This window comes from Melospiza georgiana, chromosome 4 (assembly GCF_028018845.1).
Source record: "Melospiza georgiana isolate bMelGeo1 chromosome 4, bMelGeo1.pri, whole genome shotgun sequence".
NCBI classification, from domain to species: Eukaryota; Metazoa; Chordata; class Aves; order Passeriformes; family Passerellidae; genus Melospiza; species Melospiza georgiana.
The window spans coordinates 41,290,777-41,311,674 of NC_080433.1; the positions used below are offsets into that span (position 1 = coordinate 41,290,777).

At 37.6% G+C, this 20,898-nt stretch overlaps 1 protein-coding gene across 1 annotated transcript in view; it reads right to left on the reverse strand.

The window, feature by feature from the left end:
• The window catches only part of TMTC2 (transmembrane O-mannosyltransferase targeting cadherins 2), a 236,016-nt gene that overhangs the window by 86,581 nt on the left and 128,537 nt on the right, over nt 1-20,898 (reverse strand). Inside the window, exon 3 of the mRNA XM_058023162.1 lies at nt 9,248-10,076. Within this exon, the coding sequence (XP_057879145.1) occupies nt 9,248-10,076 (829 nt within the window). The remainder of the gene's footprint in view (nt 1-9,247; nt 10,077-20,898) is intronic.

The window sequence follows — 20,898 nt, forward strand, 5'->3', positions numbered from 1 at the left end:
GGTTTGAGAATGGAAAAATTCAGCTAAATGCTACACGTTGCTACTTTCAGTGGGACAGTTTTTGCTTAACTTCTGTACTACAGTTTGTATAACGTATTTATATTTTTCCTGTTATTCCAAAGGAATAATGATTTTTTTCAAAATATGTAATAAATTCATGCATATAATTTGCAATAATATTCCTCTAAAAACTTCACTCATTCATAGAACTTTTTGATCAAGTTACTTCCTCTTGCTAACTTAACCACAAAACTGCCCAATTTCTTGTTTCCTAAAGGGCTAATGGTTTCTACATAACCATAATTTATGTATTTAATCTACTTTACACATTGATTTTTTTACATCGATGGGTATGTGGCAATGTTGAGACAGACTGTGTTAGAGCTCTATCACCTCTTAACTTTTCCATATTGTTCTATTTATTAGGGTTGATATTTATAGCATTTGCTCAACAGTTCACCTGTTGATCAATTGCAAGGGTTTTGTAATGACAGCAGGTGAAAGAAAAACAGAATTGAAAACTATGCACTGCTTTGAAAGCTATCCAGCAACATGTCAGCATGGGCACTAACCAACCCACACTTGGCAGGCAGAGCTTCGGTCTTGTTTCTCAGTTGTGAAACCCCGATGCAAATGAATGTGGACTCATGGCCTTTTCTACTGCTGATACACCCTCTTCATCCTCCATGTTACAGAAATTAACTCTTCCTCCTCAAAGGATAGAATGATTCTGACAGCTCAGTGAACCTGAGAGATGAGACCACGCAGCTGCTACTGTTCTTTGGCTTCACCCTTACCTACCACCCTACAGCCAATCAAGTTTGTCACAGCCTCCCTCATGCTAAAATGATTTTTGTGAAGAGTAGGGTACAAAGCAGACAACTAAACTGATCCAAGTTAGGGAGAATGATGAGAAAAGGATGACATCTGATCTAATCACTGTTCTGTTCACAGCAGAGCCCAATCTTGCCTTTGCACAGCTTTGTTAGCTAAGTGTGCATTGCAAGTGTGTGAACATCATAAGACATTGCTGCCACAAAGCTCCCATTCCATTTAACTTCACAATGTTCAGGAACAGAGCTGTGAACAGTGTTGATCTAAAATTCTCATTATATGAGGAACTGTATTTAATTGAGGCAATGGATATAAATCATGCAAGAAAATGAAAGGAGCAGAAAGATACAAGTGGAACAAGAGGACATGTCTGTGCAGCCCAGTCATCTCAGGATGAACCCTGAGGAGCTCTTCAAAGCTTCAGAGTGACTCAGGCCAAGAGGCGATCATGTACTAAATTTGTCAAATTATGTAACCTCCTTAACAGTAGGCTTTAAAAAAATTATCTATGATACATTCAAAATTATCACTTATGTCCCAAGTGATCAACTGCACCCCAGCCTCTTGCAGCAATGGCAGGATGCACTGAAATGTCAGCCCTGGTCCTCCAAGCTATGAGTAGATGGATCATTGTTGGCTTCCTTCCAGAAAAGGGAAACAGTGAGCACAGTGTCCTGGGAACATCCCAGGAGCGATGGCAAAACGAAAATCAGCAGAAAATCAGAAATTTGGGTTTGTCAAACCAAGAGAATCTTCACATGTGCTCAAACGACATATGTCAGACTTGGGAAATGCAACTTACTTCATATCCAGGTAGCAGGCTTTTCATAACACTTCAAGTTGCCTGGTTTTGTTTGTTTTGCTTTAAATCACTTAGAAAAGCAAGACAAGAGCCTGTGAGGCTTTGCCAGCCAATACATATCCCCATTGGTATGGAAATATTGGTGGCAAGAAGGAAGGTAGGTCATAAAATTACCTCCTTCATTTATCAGTGAAACTAATTAAAGACACTACAACTATTGACTAGCATCTTTACTGGTCCACATTCAAAATACCTTCTGTATTTTAAGACCTCAAAGAAAAGTTCCGTGAGGATAGAGAAGAAAATGGCATTGAGAATTCAGTCATTCTATTTCATGATCTCTGCAATTTAAAACAAAACCATATGCAAGCCTCTTGTGCACACTGTAATGGCATCAGCCATCATTTACTTTTTGGATGCATGAGGATTGGCAATAACGATAGTTCAGGCTTAAGTAATAAAACTTCCCATTACAAAGGAGGGGTATTTGAAATCTTAAAATACTTGTATTTATCTATCTACACTAGGACTTTACCCTACCACACGTGGTATAAAAAGGCATATATGTAGATTACTGCACTGTCCATATTAAACTAATGTAAGTGGACTTAAATATGTACTGATACAAAATCCATGACAGGTAGGAAAATGATGACATGTAACTCACTGCAAAAATTTTAAATAAGGAGGAATTTCTCCAAGTTGTCAAATTTTGAAAATAATATAAAATAATGAAACAATTGGATTATTATCTAATGCACTTAAATAAACATGCTCTGCTTGAGAACCAATCCAGATAATCTCATTTTCCTCTAATTAGAAGTAACTCTTTCTCTGAAAAAAACCTCAGGCTAATTCTGCAGAATGCACAAATATGGACCAAAGGTCTCTCTTTTAATCAAACTGGAAAATAAAATCTATCATTTTCTGACAAAAAAAAATTATGCCATATTGCTTGATATACTACAAAATATCATCATGCCAAAGCTGATTCCTCCTTGACTGAACCTGTTTCGTTTTTTTCCCCCCACACTGTAGCTTTTAGCCCAGATAAAATTTTGCAGAGTATCTTGGGGAAGAAAGGGTGTCACCCTAGTTTTTAAAGATTTTCTAAGCCTTCTGATGTTGACATTCTTGTAGTGAACTTTCTCACACACTTTCTGTAAATAACTCATTGTTTTGCATTCTTTTATGGAGGAGGAGAGAGTTGATAGACTGTTAGTTTGACCAGTGTCATTGGATAGGTGTCACTGCCACCCTCCAATCCACTGTCACTTTTGGAAAACTATAAATGTTGAAATCAGAAAATAAACTTCCCTTTTTCCTCACCTTGAGAACAGCGGTGTGTGCTTGTGTTCTTTCGTGTCCTACAGTCACAACAGGGGAAGATGTAACAGTCGGATTGGCCCATGTCTCAATGTCTCATGTTTGTTTCTTTAAAAAAGCCTAGCTATTAGTTAATAATGCTTTTTTTCCTATCCCCCTACACTTTAAGATTCATAGATTAGAGATGCTGTTGCACGACACTCCAAGTGGAAAACAACAAATCCTTGTTTCCAGACCTCTACACATATATATATAAAGGAAGACTATCAGGCTTTCTCATATCCCGCTGAAGGAGAAGCACATCCCACATTGACTTGGGTTTCAGAGGAAATTACAGCACTACTGAAGAACTGGAAGAGAGAACACTGTCGCTGCAGAGTAAATTCAGAGTTTGAATCGAACTGTAAACCACCCTCCTTCAGCTCTCCACCATATTTGGCATAACCAGACTGTTTTGCTGGGGGAGGGCTGCCTGTGGCATGCTCAAATGCCCTAAGTAACTATGGCTGTTTCCCAAACAACTTACAAATGCCCATTCCTTCTACACTATTTCATCATCCAGAGCAGCACAACCATCCATTTAGAGAGCCCCAAACTGTTTCCAGGGAGTAGGCTTTTTATTTAACTTTCAAACAATTCTATGTGGTTGATTTGAGCCAACTCTTTTAAAGCTGTGTCCTAGTTCTGACCAGAACAGAGTTATTTTTACAGGAGCCAGGCAAGGTGGTGCCTGTAGTCCCAGCTACCCTGGCAGGCATAGCCAGACCCTAAGGTTACTCTCCTATCACCTGCAAGATGGAGAAAGCATTTGGGAGAGCCTGGGTGGGGACACTGATTTGGGGAGCAGTATTCCTAAACCAAAACAAGCTTTTAAGAGTTGCAGATAAAAACGTATTTCCATTTTATTTTAAGAACTTTGAGAAATCCTGTAGGACATTTATCCTTCAAATTCTGATGTTTTTGTTATGAACAGAGACCCCAGACTTATCACAGTATATCCTGCATAATTCCTGTATAACAGACTTATATAGCCATATAACATTATATATCATAAATGATACTTTTAATGCGCAACTCTAACCTATGATTTTGTTACCTAAATAGGATCATTATATATGCCATACAGTAGCTGTTACAAAGGTTATTACTGGTGGCTGGGAACATTTTACACTATTGAAAAATGATATACCTTAAAGTAATTTCTTCTTTAAAAAGTCATTAAAGCTGAAAATTATTATAGAAGTAAAGGAAAGTATCCATGCAACATTTAGTCAAAAAAGACTTAAGTATCAGAAAGTTCTGGCAAAGATATTGGGAAAATGGATGATTATTTGTTATTATGTTTCTCTGACAATTTCTAAAAACATTAACTAAAAAGAATATCAAGAATCACCATAATGACTCTACATTCTGATATATATTGGCTTAGGAGAGATATTATACTGCTATAAATACAGAGAGGTTTTAAAACAACCATGAACCATCAAAAAAAATTCTAGTCTTATGGTAATAGGTAATATGAGCTCCATTCCAGAGAGAAAAATTGAGATTAAAGTGGTTACTTCAAAGACTAAAGAAGATTTAATTAGAAAAACTAATTCATGAATACCTAACTCCAGATGGTATGCTCATATCACAGGTATTTGTTAACAGTGATAATACACAAAACTTTTAAGTGTACTTATCAGCAGGTCTTATATGTTTAAAGTCTGATGTTTTATATGGGAATCTGTGCACTGAAATCCCTTTCTCTCCCCAAATCTACATTTCCTATTCAGGGCAATCACACTGCTTATTTTATTATTGACATTAAATGAGGCTAAGGAAAAAGAAATAACTACTGTACAGAGCAATGTTTTGGGCTGTTGGGCTAAAAACTGGTTGGAGTTTTACTGACAAGCTACATATAAAAATTTGAATATACACACCAAAACACTGAAAGGCAAATTTCAAATGCTCAAACTATTTTTAAATGCCCAATGTGATATTTATTAGGACACACACTTAGGAGGTACAAAGAATGTGTAGTGAACAGCAAGCTGTGTGTCACAGCAATAGCTATTGAAAGCTCTAAAGGTATTAGAGGAGAGTATTAGGTATTAGATTTGTCAGCACAACATAAGCTTTTAATAATGAGCGTATCTGAAGAATGCTGTACCTTAAAATATTTCATTTCCTTTGGTTTCCAGTCACCAGTAGTGATTCAAAAACAATAATAATAATGGAAAATAATGTTTTATTGCATCTTTTTTGTTTGTGGGAAATACAGTTTCTCTACCTAGCTTAGTACAAAATATAGTAACTATTTTTCCTCACTGAACTGAGGTGAATTTTTAGTTAAGCATCTGCTCTTTATAGCAGGTCAACTATTTCCTGGAAGGATCCTTAAACTCTACTTGCAAATGTAATGGCACCAGGAGACTAAAATTTCATCAGTAAATATGACCAAGCAACTAATACCTCTGTGGCAGTCTAGCAGTTAAAGCCTCTCTATTTTCTACTTCTTTAATCAATGTCTGTCCCAGGTATAGGAAATATATCATAATGATCTTCCATGTTCAGACATGGACTGCAAGGCCCAGAGGAAGATTATCCTTTTTGAAGCTTATTTTTGGTACCACAGGGAAAACTAGAGTTAATGAGACATAATAAGCACAATTATTTTGTGTGCCATTGCAATTTTATATTAAACACAAGGTAATCATCACCACAGAATGACCCTCAGTCTAACTGAAAAAGATGTGACAGCTACCACCCACTTTTAAATTTTTTATTTGTTTTTACACTTTGGGAGGCTTCCTTTGCTATAAAAGAACTTTCAGATAATGAGAATTGCTTCATATCACTTGGGCTGCTCATTAAGTTGAAGGCAGAACAGAGAAACACTTGTGTCTTTCCCTCCCTACGGTCAAAACATGCACACACCCACTTCAGAATCCATAAACTAAATTAGTCAGTCCTGCATATTTCTCCCTCAAGTGCTGACAAACTGTAACAAGGTACTGCTTGGATCACTTTAAAGTTATTTGAAATACTAGTCATAACCAGAACAGCAGAATAAGACCAGTAAAGATGCAGCTAAGGCATCCCAAGTCCTCACAAGGACTCCCTCAGCCAAGGGATGGCAGCTGCCTGCCACGCAGTGAGGCAGCCAGCAAAGCTGGCACACACAGGGTAATTTGGAGACAGCTTCACCACCTTCTTCTCACTTGACTCTCCCACGGTGCATTTTCAGGTTTTTTTAAGAGATAATCCATGCTCATGCTTTTGAGTATTTTTCCCACATTGTCAGTGATTGACAAAAACAGCCTGGAGAAATGTAAACTGCAGAAAGGCTGTGGCTGCCTGCAGGAGTAGAGGCCTTCTCACCTGCGGCAGGACACAACTCTGCCTGCACTGCCTGCAAGGTACCCCGAAGGGACCAGAGGAAAGTACCAGTGAGGTGATTATCACCCATTTCTTCCCTGAGGATTGAAGATGGAGAAGCTGCTGAATATGTTTGCCTCCAAGTCCCACAGCAGCAGATAAGATTATAATCTTACACATATCACAACACAGAGAACCTGGTAATAAACCACCACCACACGAGACAGCTCCATTTCCAAAGCAGTTCAGCCACACTAGTACACAAATGCACCCATGCTAAAAGCTTGCCTCAACAAATGCCCTTTACGACTACAGCACATCGGCTCAGTGCTGCACAGCAGTCAGCCATCAGTGGCATTCAGCCTGCTAGACCAGAATACAGATGGATCTGGAACAAAACACTCATCTTTTTGCTTTAGTAAAGCTGGTCTTCACAGATTCCTATTTCTTTATCAGTTTCCACACTGTGAGTTTTTCAAGGGATGTCTCATTGCTTTTTAGATTACGACAGAAGCAGCTCTTGTTCTGGAGAAGCTCTTTGCAGGAGATGAGAGAAAAAGCAGAACTATCAGGGAAAATTATCCTTCTACTCCACAATTTTCAGAAGTAAGAAAATACTATTGAGGAGAAACTTGCTACAAGCTGAGGAAAGCAGAGAAATGAGGAGTGACAGCTTCTTCTTAGTAGTCTAAAAATAAGGAAAAACACTTCTCCACTCTGCTGTTTTACTGAGCAGCCCACTGTCCCGCTCTCTGAATAGCCTATTTATCACTAGAATCCATAAAATTAGAAAAAAGAGGCAAACAAAAAATAAATTGCTTTTCCTATGTCAACCTCATTTAATTAGTGAAGAGTAGTTTGAATTGTTGATCTCCTAATGCTTTGGCAGGATTGGCAGCCAGTCTAGTCCAGTCAGGCTTGCCTGACTATATGAGAAATAGAAAATAAAATTAGCATAGTCAAAGCCAAGGATAATTTTAGAAATATTTACAATAATGAATAGAGTTCGGTGACAGGTCACATTAGCTATATGGGCGTCGTACACCCAGCCTTGTTGCAATGTATGTGGGCTAGTAAATATTCAGCAGAAGTTCAACAGGATATTTTAAGCAGATTTATTTAAGTCAGCTCAGTCATGTCTATATCACTGCTTGACATACTGTCTTTGCTTTTACACATCTTACAAGACACTTAATGTCAGCTTATATGGCAAGAAACCAGATGATCATGTACACACGAGCCTGTGCGTACTGAGATGTGTAGATGAAAACAGCTCATCTTGTCTCCTGGGAGCATAATACCCAGTAGTCGAATTTCCAGACAATGCTGCAGCCAATCCTACTACTGGGCAAAAAGAAGCATGTTGGGGTTTTTTTTGATCACAAAATCTGCCTCACTGCATGCAGAGAGTTAATAACGTCTGGGCATCTCCACCAAGGACAAAAATTGAACATGCATTAACTAACCAAGTGCATACACACTTTTCTTTCCAAGGAATTCCAGTGTTTTAATACAAGTTTTTACTGTCACTAAACTTGCACCTCTCAGAGCTTTATATAATCACTCTGGCGTGCTGGCCCACTGTTCAGTTACTTCATTTCTTGCTCTCCTGTGCTAGTTTTGAAAAAAAAGCAAAACAAATGGGATGTGCTTGTTCACAATTTAAAAAACTCACTTACTGCAGCAACAAGTTAAGTAATTTTCCTAGGGTGAGAAAGTATATGAAGAAGAGTTACAAAATCAGACTGACAAACTACTAAAATGCTGCTTTGCTGGGCATTTTATCTGCCAAATCTACTTTTTCACTCTCTATCAGCTCACAGTAACCACCTGCATTTGCCTCTTACTATCACAGCTTTTAAACTACGGCATGATACAGCTGTCTAATCAACATGCACAACTCTATCAGCAGATGACTTCACATCACATAAGGGTTTCACTGAAAAAACTCAAGTACTCAAGCGCTGTCAAATTTTTCTTTCACAGACAGGCAAAGCAATCAACTAATCCCTTCTCACTTCTGATGAACTGTGAATAAGGAAGGCTTAGTCAATATCTACATTGCACTCACAGGTGATATTCTGACCATTCTCATATAAACTTGCATTTGTGCCAAGAGCAGTACAGCCAGGCAGCATGGAGTTCAGAATCCAAGCTGGATCTGCCATACATGCTTGAAACCACAGAGCTGCAGCTAAACATTGTTGCTGATACCTAAACTGGCAGGTTTACTGCCTGTTTGGGTATGTTTACACTAGCTGTGGTCACATCTCATTACAGCATAGATATAACCTTTGAGACGTGGCTGGGCAATGTTACAAATAGCTGATATTTACACATGAGCAGGAAGGCATAAGTATTTGACAATAACTCTTTACAGTACTCGTAGGCAAGGGGAACTACAGTAATTTCCTAGGCTGAATTATACCTGACTTCATTTCCTCATTTTTATTATGTAGTATTGACATTATTTGCATCAGATGAAATAAAGGAACAGCACTTCCCTGATGCTGTCCTTTACTACTTCTTATATTTTCTAATCAGAGAAAACATTTGGTAAACTCACAAAAAATGCTCATTAGCTTGCTATATACCAAATTCCAAATGGAAAAACACCAGGGTGGGCTCTATAATACTAATAGTGCATCTTTAATTTCAAAACACAGAACTAATACCACTGAAAAAGAAAGTATCCCGTTACCTTAGGGTCTCCTTTTCTCCATGTCAATGCCAAACCTGTAACACCTAATCAAAACACATTCCTGCTTTTCCTCATCTTTTACTAATGTACATACCACTGCAACTTGAAATGACATTTCCTAAAATATTCTCTTTAGATGTTGCTAGCAAAATCAGACAATTCAAAGGCAAAGACAGACAGGAATAAGTAAAACATTCACCATAAAGAGCAAAAATTACCTTTAGCAGGGTTTACTTTTATCCCTGACCTATACAGCATCTCCTCATTCTGCCAGTCCCCATTCCTGACAACAGTCTTGAGTCCATAGAAAACAATTAATGCAGCAGTGGAACAAAAAACCAAGTTCTTCAGAAAGCGCTTTTGGGCTTTGACATAAAGGGCCCTGACACCTACTGTAACCAGCAGGCAGAAGCCCATACTAGGAACATACAGCACACGCTCTGCTATTACAAAGCCAACATAGAAAAACAGGTTTGTGGCAGGAACGAAGGGCACTATTAACAAAGAGAGAGACAGAATGACAATGTTCTCGGTTGAAGGAAGCTGCAGTTTCTGAATTTCATGCTTTTTTAGGCCATTCTCTTCTTTTGATGCAAAGCTTGACTTCACCTCCAGTGTCTTGTACTCCATCTCTGGGTGACAGCTATGCCCATTAGCATTTTGCTTGCCATTCATTACAGTTTTCCCATTGAATTCTCTCTCATTGCTGGAGCCCTTCAAGCTAAAGTAGGCAAGGAGGAGGAGTCCTGCATAGAAGGCCACAGTGTGTAGATTCCTCCAGTCGCTGACTGCTTTTAGAAGAGGCACAGCATCCATAGACCAGTCAAAGCTGAGGGTATCTGGGCACAGCAACAGCCAGAGGTTCTTGGTTGGCAAGTAAAAGAAGGTCAGGGTACGTGTGAGAAAACTGTCTGAGTCAGCTGCTGGATTGTCAGAGTTAGAAAAACTTGGGGGCCTGTTGCCCATCCAGTACAAGCGAACACCCAGCAGCGCAGTTCCCCAGGAGGTCAATAAGCCAATGCTGAAGAACAGGGTCAAATTCTTTCTCTGAAAGAAAAAGAAAAAGCATAAATCAACATTAGGTATTTATTTGTGTAAATTATACACAACAAAGAATCAAGAAAATATCTGATAGAACTCTTTTTCAGTAATGGAAACAAACACAATAGATCTCCATCTCTGACATTTGGATCGTGCCATGTTGGGGTACATTGTTGACTACAGACTAAAGAAAATTACTCTTTCATTTAAGCTCTATCAAGAATGCATCACAGTCAAGCCTTCAGATATTTTAGGGCTGTCAGTCATTGCTCAATATGTAGTTGTATAATGCTTTTGAAGAGTTATTTTAGAGGAGTTTATGGAATCTTACATTAGTTCCTACATAATCTTCTGGCTGTGACCAAAAAACGAGTTTGCCTTAGCTAGATTTAAAGTCTGAAGAATGTTCCAGATCTATTTTCTTCAATCAGAGTCTCTCCCCGCGGCATTTCACTAGAGAACCAATTAAAATTTCCAAGAAAGCGAGAGAGGAAAACAGGCGCAGATTCCATATTTAGGTCTGCTAGCTCCTACCTATTAACTTGGAGCCTTCAGCTCTACCTACTCCGAAGTCCCACTTCATTTTCTATAAAACACAAAAAGTTTCACCTTCATATGAGGAAGGGCTTCTTTACATTGAGAGTGGCAGAGCACTGGAACAGGCTGCCCAGGGATGTTGTGGATTCTTGTTCTCTGGAGATATTCAAAACCCACCTGGATTTGTTCCTGGACAGCCTGCTCCAGATGACCCTGCCTTGGCAGGGGGATTTGAGCTGGACAATCTCCAGAGGTCCTTTCCAACCCTAACGATTCTGTGATCTCAGAGCCAAAAAACACACTGGGTTTTTTTCCTCAAGCACACCATAATAAACAGTCCAAAACTTTTCACATCTTTATATGTATCTAAATAAAATTATGGGAAGCACACAGCTCACTCCACCTACCAATGTCATCATGCTAGCAACTTGAAGGATCTGCACTTATTTATGGAACAGCAGAACATTTTCCAGCAGAAGCTGCTTCTTGGGTAAGCTCTGCTCTCTATTACATGGGCACCCTAAATGAAAGCTGGTTTACATTACTCTCTCTCTATGTAAAAGCTAAAATATATGGGGTTTTTATATTTCAATTTCTTAGATGCCTTTTGTAAGGAAAGAAAAAAAAAACCTATTTGCCAAATAGTTACAGATACAGATTAAGTGCTTTGATTATCTTTCCCCCATTATTAGAAAGAATTATTTGTGAATAATTTTTCATTTAATTAGGTTTGATTTTTCCATCTCACACTACACATTTTTGGGATGATTATTCAGTGTTTACTTAGTTATTCAGAAGCAGAACCTAACAGTAGAGTGCTTTATCTTATTTCTACAAAACATTTTTCTTATTTCTTTTTCTTATTTCTACAAAAATTTTTCTTCTTTGTGGGTGGGATCAACCCTTGATATCATAAATTACAGATGATTGCTTTGCTTCATTTTAGGTCAATTACTAATAGTTTCCTACAGTTTACTGATATTTTCCTAAGAAGACACATTCCAGTAATGATAATTTATAGTTTATCTTATAATGTATCAGGAAGAAATGTATACATTTTCGCATTTCTATAGAGTTCCTCCTTGTGAAGTTTAAAATATTAAACATCAGTTAGATTCATCAATTCAGTTATGCTACATTACGGAATTTATTGGAGGCATTAGTAGGGAACAAACAAATTTGCAATGGGAACATTCATGCACTTGGATTGTGAGCATGTAAAAAATGCTGGCACTTTTTATACACAAAGTAAAGCCTGGATCCAGATTTAATTTGCCTTATTAATACCAGTTTGATTTACTAGCTTTTTTACATTCTGGATAATCCACAATGTTTTGGTAATATATCAGCCAAAACCCTCATCTACACATCATGATAACTACATTCCCTGGAAAGCCTATTAGAACAACTTACTTTTATTTTTAAGCTGGGTAATACCTTACAACTCACTTCACGTACGGTTTCATCCATGCCTGCCAAAACTATTTAAATGTTTATAATGTTACAAAGCTGTGTAATATAAAGCTGTTATCACTGTTATCACTGAAACTCTCAACTAAGTTTACATTTGGAATAAAAATATTATTCAGATTTCATGGATTTGCATGTATGTCCTCACAGTAAAATCTCACGTCCCAGGTTTAACTTGTCCTTTCATTCTCATCATAGTTTTCTACATGACATTTTTTTCTGTCCACCCTTGTGGCTCAATAATTTTCAAACTCATTTCCTTCAAACATACACATAAAACAATTCTCAAATGTTAAGCATGACCTATTTGCTCTCTCATACATCCTTCTTATGAATCTCTTATGAGGAGGCTGCTAAAACAGAAAGAAGCTGGAAAGAGAAAGATCGTATTTTTTGTTCTTTGACTTAGAAATAGTCTTTTCTGCAAGGCTATGTGCCACTTGAAAGACTAAGATATCACAAATATTAAGGAAGTGAAACTTGATTAACAGATGAAAAGTGAGCTTCCATAGACTGATTAGGCCGCTTTGTTATTTTGTTAATACTTAATTAACAACTGGAAGGAAATCTCACTTTTCTGAAGTCCTAACCATTGAACTTTTCAATTAAATGCTAAGAAAGTTCACATTACAAACTTCTCTGACAAAACCACGTGAGTGCAAATATGCTATTCCTCATGGATTATAGTGAAATCTACTGAAAATTTTCAGGTCTTCCTCCTATGTTAACCAAATACTAACAACTAGAAGTTTGCCTCTTGCTTCTATCCCAAAAATGTTAACAATCTGTTGGCTCAGAGCTAATCAATCTTCACCGCTGGAGGAACTATTTGCAGCCTCTCTTTTAAGCTTTACACTTAAGATCTGTAATATCTGGATCCTCACACTTGTAGGTTTTACAAAGAACACAGATTATCCACATACAGGATTGTGTGTCATGCTGTAGCAAAACTTTTTTTTACTAATTTTTAATCATTTTACATGATTTTCACATGAAATATCTAAGCACTCACTCATAGAGCTCAGAGATATCTGTGTAGGTTTAGCACCCCAACATAATCATCATTATTCATCTTGCTGTAAGGCACTAGCCAAGTGGAGACTGAGCTCTGGTAGATTCTCAAACTCAGTTAACTGACATCAGGAGTGAAGTGCAAATTTCCTGTTGCTGCCTCAGACAAAAATGGTTTGCATTCTTCCCCAGATTTCACACATGGATCTTTTCAATAGTCAGTAGCTTTACAACCTTTTAAAATTACCTACAAGTTAAGTACAGTTGGCAATAATCTGTATAACACTGACACACCATTGTGAATTTTCAAATTTCAGAGGAGGCTTAGTCTAGAGGCAAGAAAAATCTGTCCCAAACACTTAAACATCTGTCACAACAATTAAAAGTTGCCGGTTTCCTTTCTTTTTTTTTTTTTTTATAGTTTTCAGTTTTCCAATCTCACAGACAGCACTGGCCTAGAAGGGAAAGACAAATTCATTCCCTTTTTTTTCCTCTCTCAACATTCATGATTTTTGCATAGCTTTTATCCCTCTGTGCTAATATAGTCACAGATAAAGGTTTAGCACATATTTTTCTTTACTTTCTTTAAAGCTTTGGAAGAAAATCATTCCAGCAATTTATTAAAATTAAATAATATCCCAGTAGACTTTTTCCTGCAAAGGAAATGCTTTCAAAATGAACTCCGCTCTGCTCAGACAAGCACTTTCACTAGTAACTCTTCTGAGCCTCCTGACAGCCTGTGCTACTCTGATCTGATTGTGTACATTCAGTGCAGTCCAGGAGCAGAAGAGATCCTCTGTAATGCCTGGCAGAAAGGATTTGGATTACTATACTCATGAGTCCTAATCCAGCCCATCTGCCATACGTTTTGACACCCCCATAAATCCTCTAACCTTTCATAAGTAGCCATTTTCATCTGAGGAAAAAAATGAGCACTGATTTAGATCAGATTTAACGTATCTCCTGCCTGCTAACAGGCAAGTATCACCACTGCAATTTTAGTCTTTCTCACTGTAGAAACCTTATTCATCACCCTACCAAAATCCATCTGCATGACCCACCCACACTGCACATTTCCCTTGCATTAAATCTTAATTCCTCGCTTCATTATATTGCCCTTAAATAAGGCACTGCAGCAGATTTCTTAATTGGGCAGCCACTGCCAAAACTCAGTCATCGCCTAAGTGGTATCCAAAGCATTTTCAAAAGACACTGTTCTTTTAACCTCACATTGTCCATTTCACAAACAGCATTAAATATGGCACATGATTGAGACAGTCCAGAAATCAAAATCATCACACAGAAAATGTTATTCTTAGAACTCAGGAGATACAGTGATGAAAGAAGATGTGTCATCAGGAATTACTCACAGGAATTTCTTTTCCAAATTAGAGTTCCTTAAATATATGTTGGCTTGAAAACTAGGACTTCCAAAGTACTAAAACGCTGCCAGATCACTAGACTTACAGCATCTTCTTCCCACCACAGGTAGAGGTTCCTGGATAACAGATCTGCCAAGTTGGAGCCAAACCACAATGCAAAAACCTCTCCCCACCAGGAATGAAGCTATTTGCTACAACTCCTGCTGGGTCACAGTACTGAGATGGAAGTGGCCTTTAACGCTGCCTGACCACCTGCCCTGTTAATTCCTGCTTGCATGACCCACTAAATGAGGTTTACACATACTCATTGGTGATGCAACAACTGACCTGAAGGTGTGTTTTACGTCAGAGCTGGAACTCTGTCAACAGCTTTTCCAATATTGGGATTAACTGTGCATATTTAATGACATTTAATTCTAGTGTTAAGACCCCACACAATTTTTCTCCAACAAGGAAGTGCATTCACAAAACAGCTAAAGATTATCTGTACATAGTTTTATTGTAATTGGCCTGTAGCAGAAGTTAAACAGTCAATATTACTACTGACTTGCCTTACATTAATTAGAGTTATAAATACTGGCATTTAAAATTGCCAAAGTCTCACTCTAAAATCCTTTATTCTTTAATATGAATTTTTAAGTACCTAAACAAAAATCCAAACCCACAAGACTCTAACCTCTCCATTGAAAAATAGTTATAAGGATTACAGGGGAAAAAACAGATTGCATTAAGATCAGAATCTGCATGAATGACTGGAGACAGTACAAGAGCAGAAGGACTTGATACAGACAGGAGAACACAACAACAAAGGCTTGGAGAAGTAGATAAAAGATGTAACTTAGGCAAACAGAAGTCATGCAAAACCTAAGCAGGACACCAGCTCAACTCTGCAAGGCTGACAAAGCAAAACAATGATATCACACTTAAAAGTGGGGCTCAAGGGAAAGCCAACTGAATAGGACACCGGGCACTGAAGACCACTAAAGAAGACCCCAAAGAATCATAAAAGGACTTCTGATAAGGGCTATGACTACATAAATTATGTACTACAGATATATATCAAGTAAGTGGGGATAGCTAATGATTAGTGTGTATGATAAGAATTCTGTTGACCCAACTATCAGGAAATGTTGATTAATGGAAGGAGCCTCCAAATTCCCAGCACTGCAATAAAGAATGCCTACTTTGTAATACTAAAACCCGTGTTAGAAAGTTTATATTTGGCCAATTACAGTATGAATATACAGCAGTTTGATAAATCTGTTTTCATGATCAGTGTGAGGAAAGGCTTTCTATAAGTCCACATAACTAAATGCTGTGTAACAATGGTGATGCTATGGATGTCTACCCAGAGTTATTCCATCTATCTGCAGCAGCAAGAACTTTACACAGGAGATTAGAAAGCCATTGGGACCAAGAGACATTCCTGGACTGCCAGATTGCTCAGGGATGCTGTCCAGCACCATTGTTACCACTGCACAGGTCGGCAGCTGGTCATCACACCTGCATTTCCTTTAACAAGTACTGTCTCACTCAGAGGTTTTACAGCGAGGGAAAAGTGCTGCACTTTCCAGACTAGACAAAACACTGAGAGCTCACTGAACACACAAGTATGTTCAAAATTATTTTGAAATAACAGAGAAATGTTAAGAAAAATAAACTTGTATAAATGGCAGGGGCAACACTGTTTGCTTAAAGGTACACAAGTAAGAGAAGTGGAGCAAGTAATTGGCTCATCTTCATAGAAGCATAAGGGATCATCACAGATCACAAACAACTCTATTAAACCACTGCTAGAAAGGTAAACACTGTACTTGTACTGAGGCTACAAATGAAAGCACATCCTCCAAGACACATGAAGTAATCCGTCCACTCTTCTCAATACTAATAAATCCTAAAAGGATCTGGTTCCAACACAGATCTTTCAGAAATAAAAGAAGGAACTGGAGTGAGCAACACAACAAAGTAATTTGTTTAAGTTCAAAGGGAACCAAAGGAAGATTCCAGCTGTGTAAAATGGAATCAGTTTCCTTCTACCACTGCCACACAGACTACAAGGAAGCAGGTCAATCTCATAGGTGAGTGGAACAGCTGAGGTGGGGAGCACAATTCAGCACGACACCTGAGCAAATGGATCAGGAGGCCTGCAGAGCCCCAGGGAGAAAGGAAGCCTTGCCCCAGTCTCACTGGAAACACAAAAGCTGGCCCATCCTCTTGAGTAGCAAATACACATGAAAATGAGTAGCAACAGCTAAGGCTCATGATGTAATTTATATCTCCTAACAGAAAAAATTGTAATGGCACATTTCATGTTTTCTAAATTAATGAGAGGGCAATAAAGAAAAATTAAAGCCTATGAAGTGGTTTAATATGCAGTGGGAGGAAAACACACACTGTTAGAATGTAAATAGACACATACTGACCAATGGATTTTATGACCAAAATGTCATTAAATTCCAGATTAAGCCTCTAGCAATGACTAAGCAACTTTACCACCAACTAGAAGGTCATCAATAACCAACTTCTGCACATGGGATAAATAACAAGTTTAGGTGTGACAGAACAACCTCTCTAGGTGTAACAGCTATCAGATGGAAGCCCATCAAGTTTACAGCAGTCAGTTGCTACAGTGGATAAAAGGATTTTAGAGTGGATCACGGATAACAACCAGCATCTTATGTGCGGGTTTTTCCATTTTTCTGTTTGCCTACTGAAAAAAAATCAAGGTATTTTGTTTTACTTGTACTTTTGCTATGAATAAGAAGCTTGACTAGGCCAATATTCAAGCAGCAATCAAATTATTATTTAATATGGTAACGTATGAGCAATACAGCGCTGGGTACAATGGGGGAAGTTTTCTCTCAGACTGCACACTGATAATTGATGGTTACAGGTATTTATAGGGGTACTCATCAGTTTTTTTCAGCAGTTTCTATTTCAAAATTTTTTTACTCATCAGCAATTTTTATTCTAAATTATTACATCACAATTCTATACACTGTTGTGATTTTAATTTCTCAGGATGTATATCAAAGGAGAATCCCCAGATGGTGACGGTCCAGTTTCCAAAAGAAGAAAGATGAATCCCATCTGGTGGGGTCCAGCTCCCCAGATGTGTGTCCACCTTTTAATTGTAGAGACTATAAATCTCATAACAGTGATGTCCAGCTTCCCTTTGGTTGAAACCATAAACCCTTGAGGTGATGTTCATCTTCCTTTCTCAAGCTGTTTTTCTTTGCTTCAATAAGGCATGAGATAAGCATATTTCCTTTATATATATTCCAAAGCTATAGTTTCAAGGATACAAGTAATATTCTAAAATTATACTACAAAAGGTTATTATTGCAGAGCTTTATTATGGATTAAATGCAAGCAAAAAGCAACATCTTTAACACCTTAATTCCAATGCTCCTAAATCAACTAGGGTTAATTGCAAACAAAAGATAGGTTCAAAGGCCTTTTTCCATGCTTTATTTTCCTCAGTTATTATTAGAATTCACAGCTCTCCCATTGTCGGGGTTCACATACATCGCCTGTTTGTACCTGACACAAAACACAGCTTTACATCTCACACTTTTAAAATATGTCAAAAGAGCCAGCAGCAAAGTAGTCTTGAAACTATACTCCTAACAAAGAAAGACATTACAATTTTGAACACTTAATTGTAATTCTTCTAGTAAAGCTTTAAAACCTACAGCATTTCAAAGAGAAACACAAGTAGTATTGAAAGTTCCACGCAAAGCACAGAGCCTGGTTATTAACTCAGAAGGCATACTATTAAGGAAGATTCATTTAAGATCAAATAGACTCTTATTTCCTTAAAAATATTTAAAGTTGATTGTTGTGCAGTTATTTTATTTTCAGATCTAGCAGTTTAACAAGATAAGGAAAAGATTGCTAAGTGAATCAGAACCTATCTGTGGGACAAACCGAGGCTAGGTTGTAACTAAAATGTTGTTTTACAAAAAACTCACCTTCCTTCTACATTCACAAAATACATTTATTTATGAAAAGGCACCATAGGATGGCCAAAAGACACTCCAAAGTAGTTAAGTATTACGCTGGAACACATTATCCTTTAGGAGTAGGAATAAACTTCACAGTATCAGCCACTTACTGGGCATTTATTTCAGATGCAGTGCTTGTTATAAATAGCAGCCTGAAGGACATCTCCTGCAGTCTGGATGCAATCTGTTTAACTACTCGTTTTTCTATGGTCCACTAGGATCACAGTTTAAATACTGGGTAGCACCAAGAACTGGAGAAACTAAAGGCAACACAGCAATGACTAACAGTCTTGGAAAGCCTTAACAAAAGTGAGAACGACACACCTCTGAGATTCAAAGTACCACCAACAGCACATGCAAGGTAATTCACAAAGAATGGTGACAAATAGCAGGTCACCACCATTGATGAAAAGCTTTGTTCCCAAACTCCTAGTCTAAACAAACAGCTTCTCCCAAACTCCTAGTCAAAACAAGCAGTCTGAAGCACACCTACATGCCTCCTTTCTCACCTAACCTAGTCTTGCCTCCATGTAGCTAACCAAGTAGTTATGAAGCACTAGAGGTTAAATTCTGGATATATGTGCTTGAAAGTTTGAAGAGTAATACACTGGAATAAAAAACAAAAAAACAACCCCAACCACCAAAAAAACCCCAAACCAAAGACACAAACAAACAGCACCTCAAAAAAGAACTTCAATGAACAACCTTTGTAAGACCTGACCAGTAAGTACTGCAATCTTGAGGAGCAAGACTGAGAAAACTACCATTTTAATAAGACCTTAATTTGTTACCCTTTTTCATTAGATTGCAAGCTTTTTAACAGAATTGGTTATGGTCAAAGACTAATTTAAAGAAGAGAGAGATCCATGTTTTCTATGTTAATTACTGGGGAAGCTTTTTGTATTCATTCCCTATGGAACACACTAAACAGAAATGGCAATGAAAACCAATCTGAAAATGAATAGAGAAAACAAATTAAACTTTTTGCAGCAAACAGTCTTGGCTAACTACATAAGTAATTACTGCTCAATGATAGCGAAGAGTGTTGCAAAGACATCACAGGAGTAAAAATGCTCAAATATAACAACATTTAGCCAATAATTAAAACTACTCACACTTCAATGGAAAATTTTCTCAAAAGTATTTTTGATAAAAGCACCAGAACATCTTGAATAGGATGCCCTCTACTTTGGTTCCCTATACATGAAATATGAAGAGAAAACAATATAAAAATCATTGGTGTTAATTTCTTTCTCCCCTTATTCTAGGGATCCTTTTATGATGTATTTAAAAGTATACTTAAGCATAGCCTTTTAAAAATACAAAGTGTATAACTAGAGTCTGAATCAGAGACAGAGTAAAAGGTAAAGCATTTACTGACCTCCATATTACAAAACCAAATCTTCAATAATTCAAATAAAGAGAGATTAAAGATGCTGAAGCAGAATATGGATGACAAAACTTCCTTCATGATGTGGAATGTCATTACTCTCCATTAAGCTAATGTGAAGAAATGAGGCAGTTAGTAGTAACCTCCTGTGAACCAATACAAAGATACTTCTCAACTGTTAGGGGATGAAGTACTTAAAATAGGTCAGTTGCTGGTACTGCAAGAGGTGTGCTGAAACCCTTAACCAATTACACTAAACTTACTTGAAAGCCTGCACAGTTATCTTGTTTAGCTTAAAAAAAAAATAAATCTTTAATAATTCCTGTGAGGTAATGATCTGTGATCAAATAAGCCTACCTGTAAAACAATCCAGCTTCTCTGAAGGAAATGAAAACTTACATCCTCTTTTAGAAGAAAGGAAGAAAATTATTTTTTCTTAAATACATTCAGTACCATTCTCAAAACCTTTGTTTTAAATATATTTCTCATTTTTTATACACAAAATAGAAGAAGAGAAAGAAGTGCCAACAGAAATCACATTGCCTGCATGTACTCATCCACATTTACACACACAAACACACAAGCTAGCCTTGGTAATTCCTGGTTTGTTCAGGTCCAGGGCATTACAAACATGTTTTGGGCACCAAGGACATAAAGGCAGCAGTCTTTCCTTAGCACGGCTCTGGTGCAAACAGCCAGCTATTATTAAATTCATTCCAGTCTCACTAATGAGTGGAGTTTGGAAGTGCAGTATTTTTGAGCCATAAAGAGATGATTTATAATGAGAAGTCACTCAGTAGGAAGGCTAAAGTACAGCAGTCCTCTCTGCAAGTTATCATAACAGAAAGCTATTTAATGAGTGTGGGTTTCTTCAAGAATTCAAAAAAGGAAAGACTTGGAATAGGATGTGTTACATTATGCAGACACTCACATCACTGAACATTGCTGCTACAGTAAAACCACCACGAAAGAAAAATCCTCAAAGTTGTTCCGATCTTGAGTTATTGGCTCATTTTTTAATAAGTTCTTTC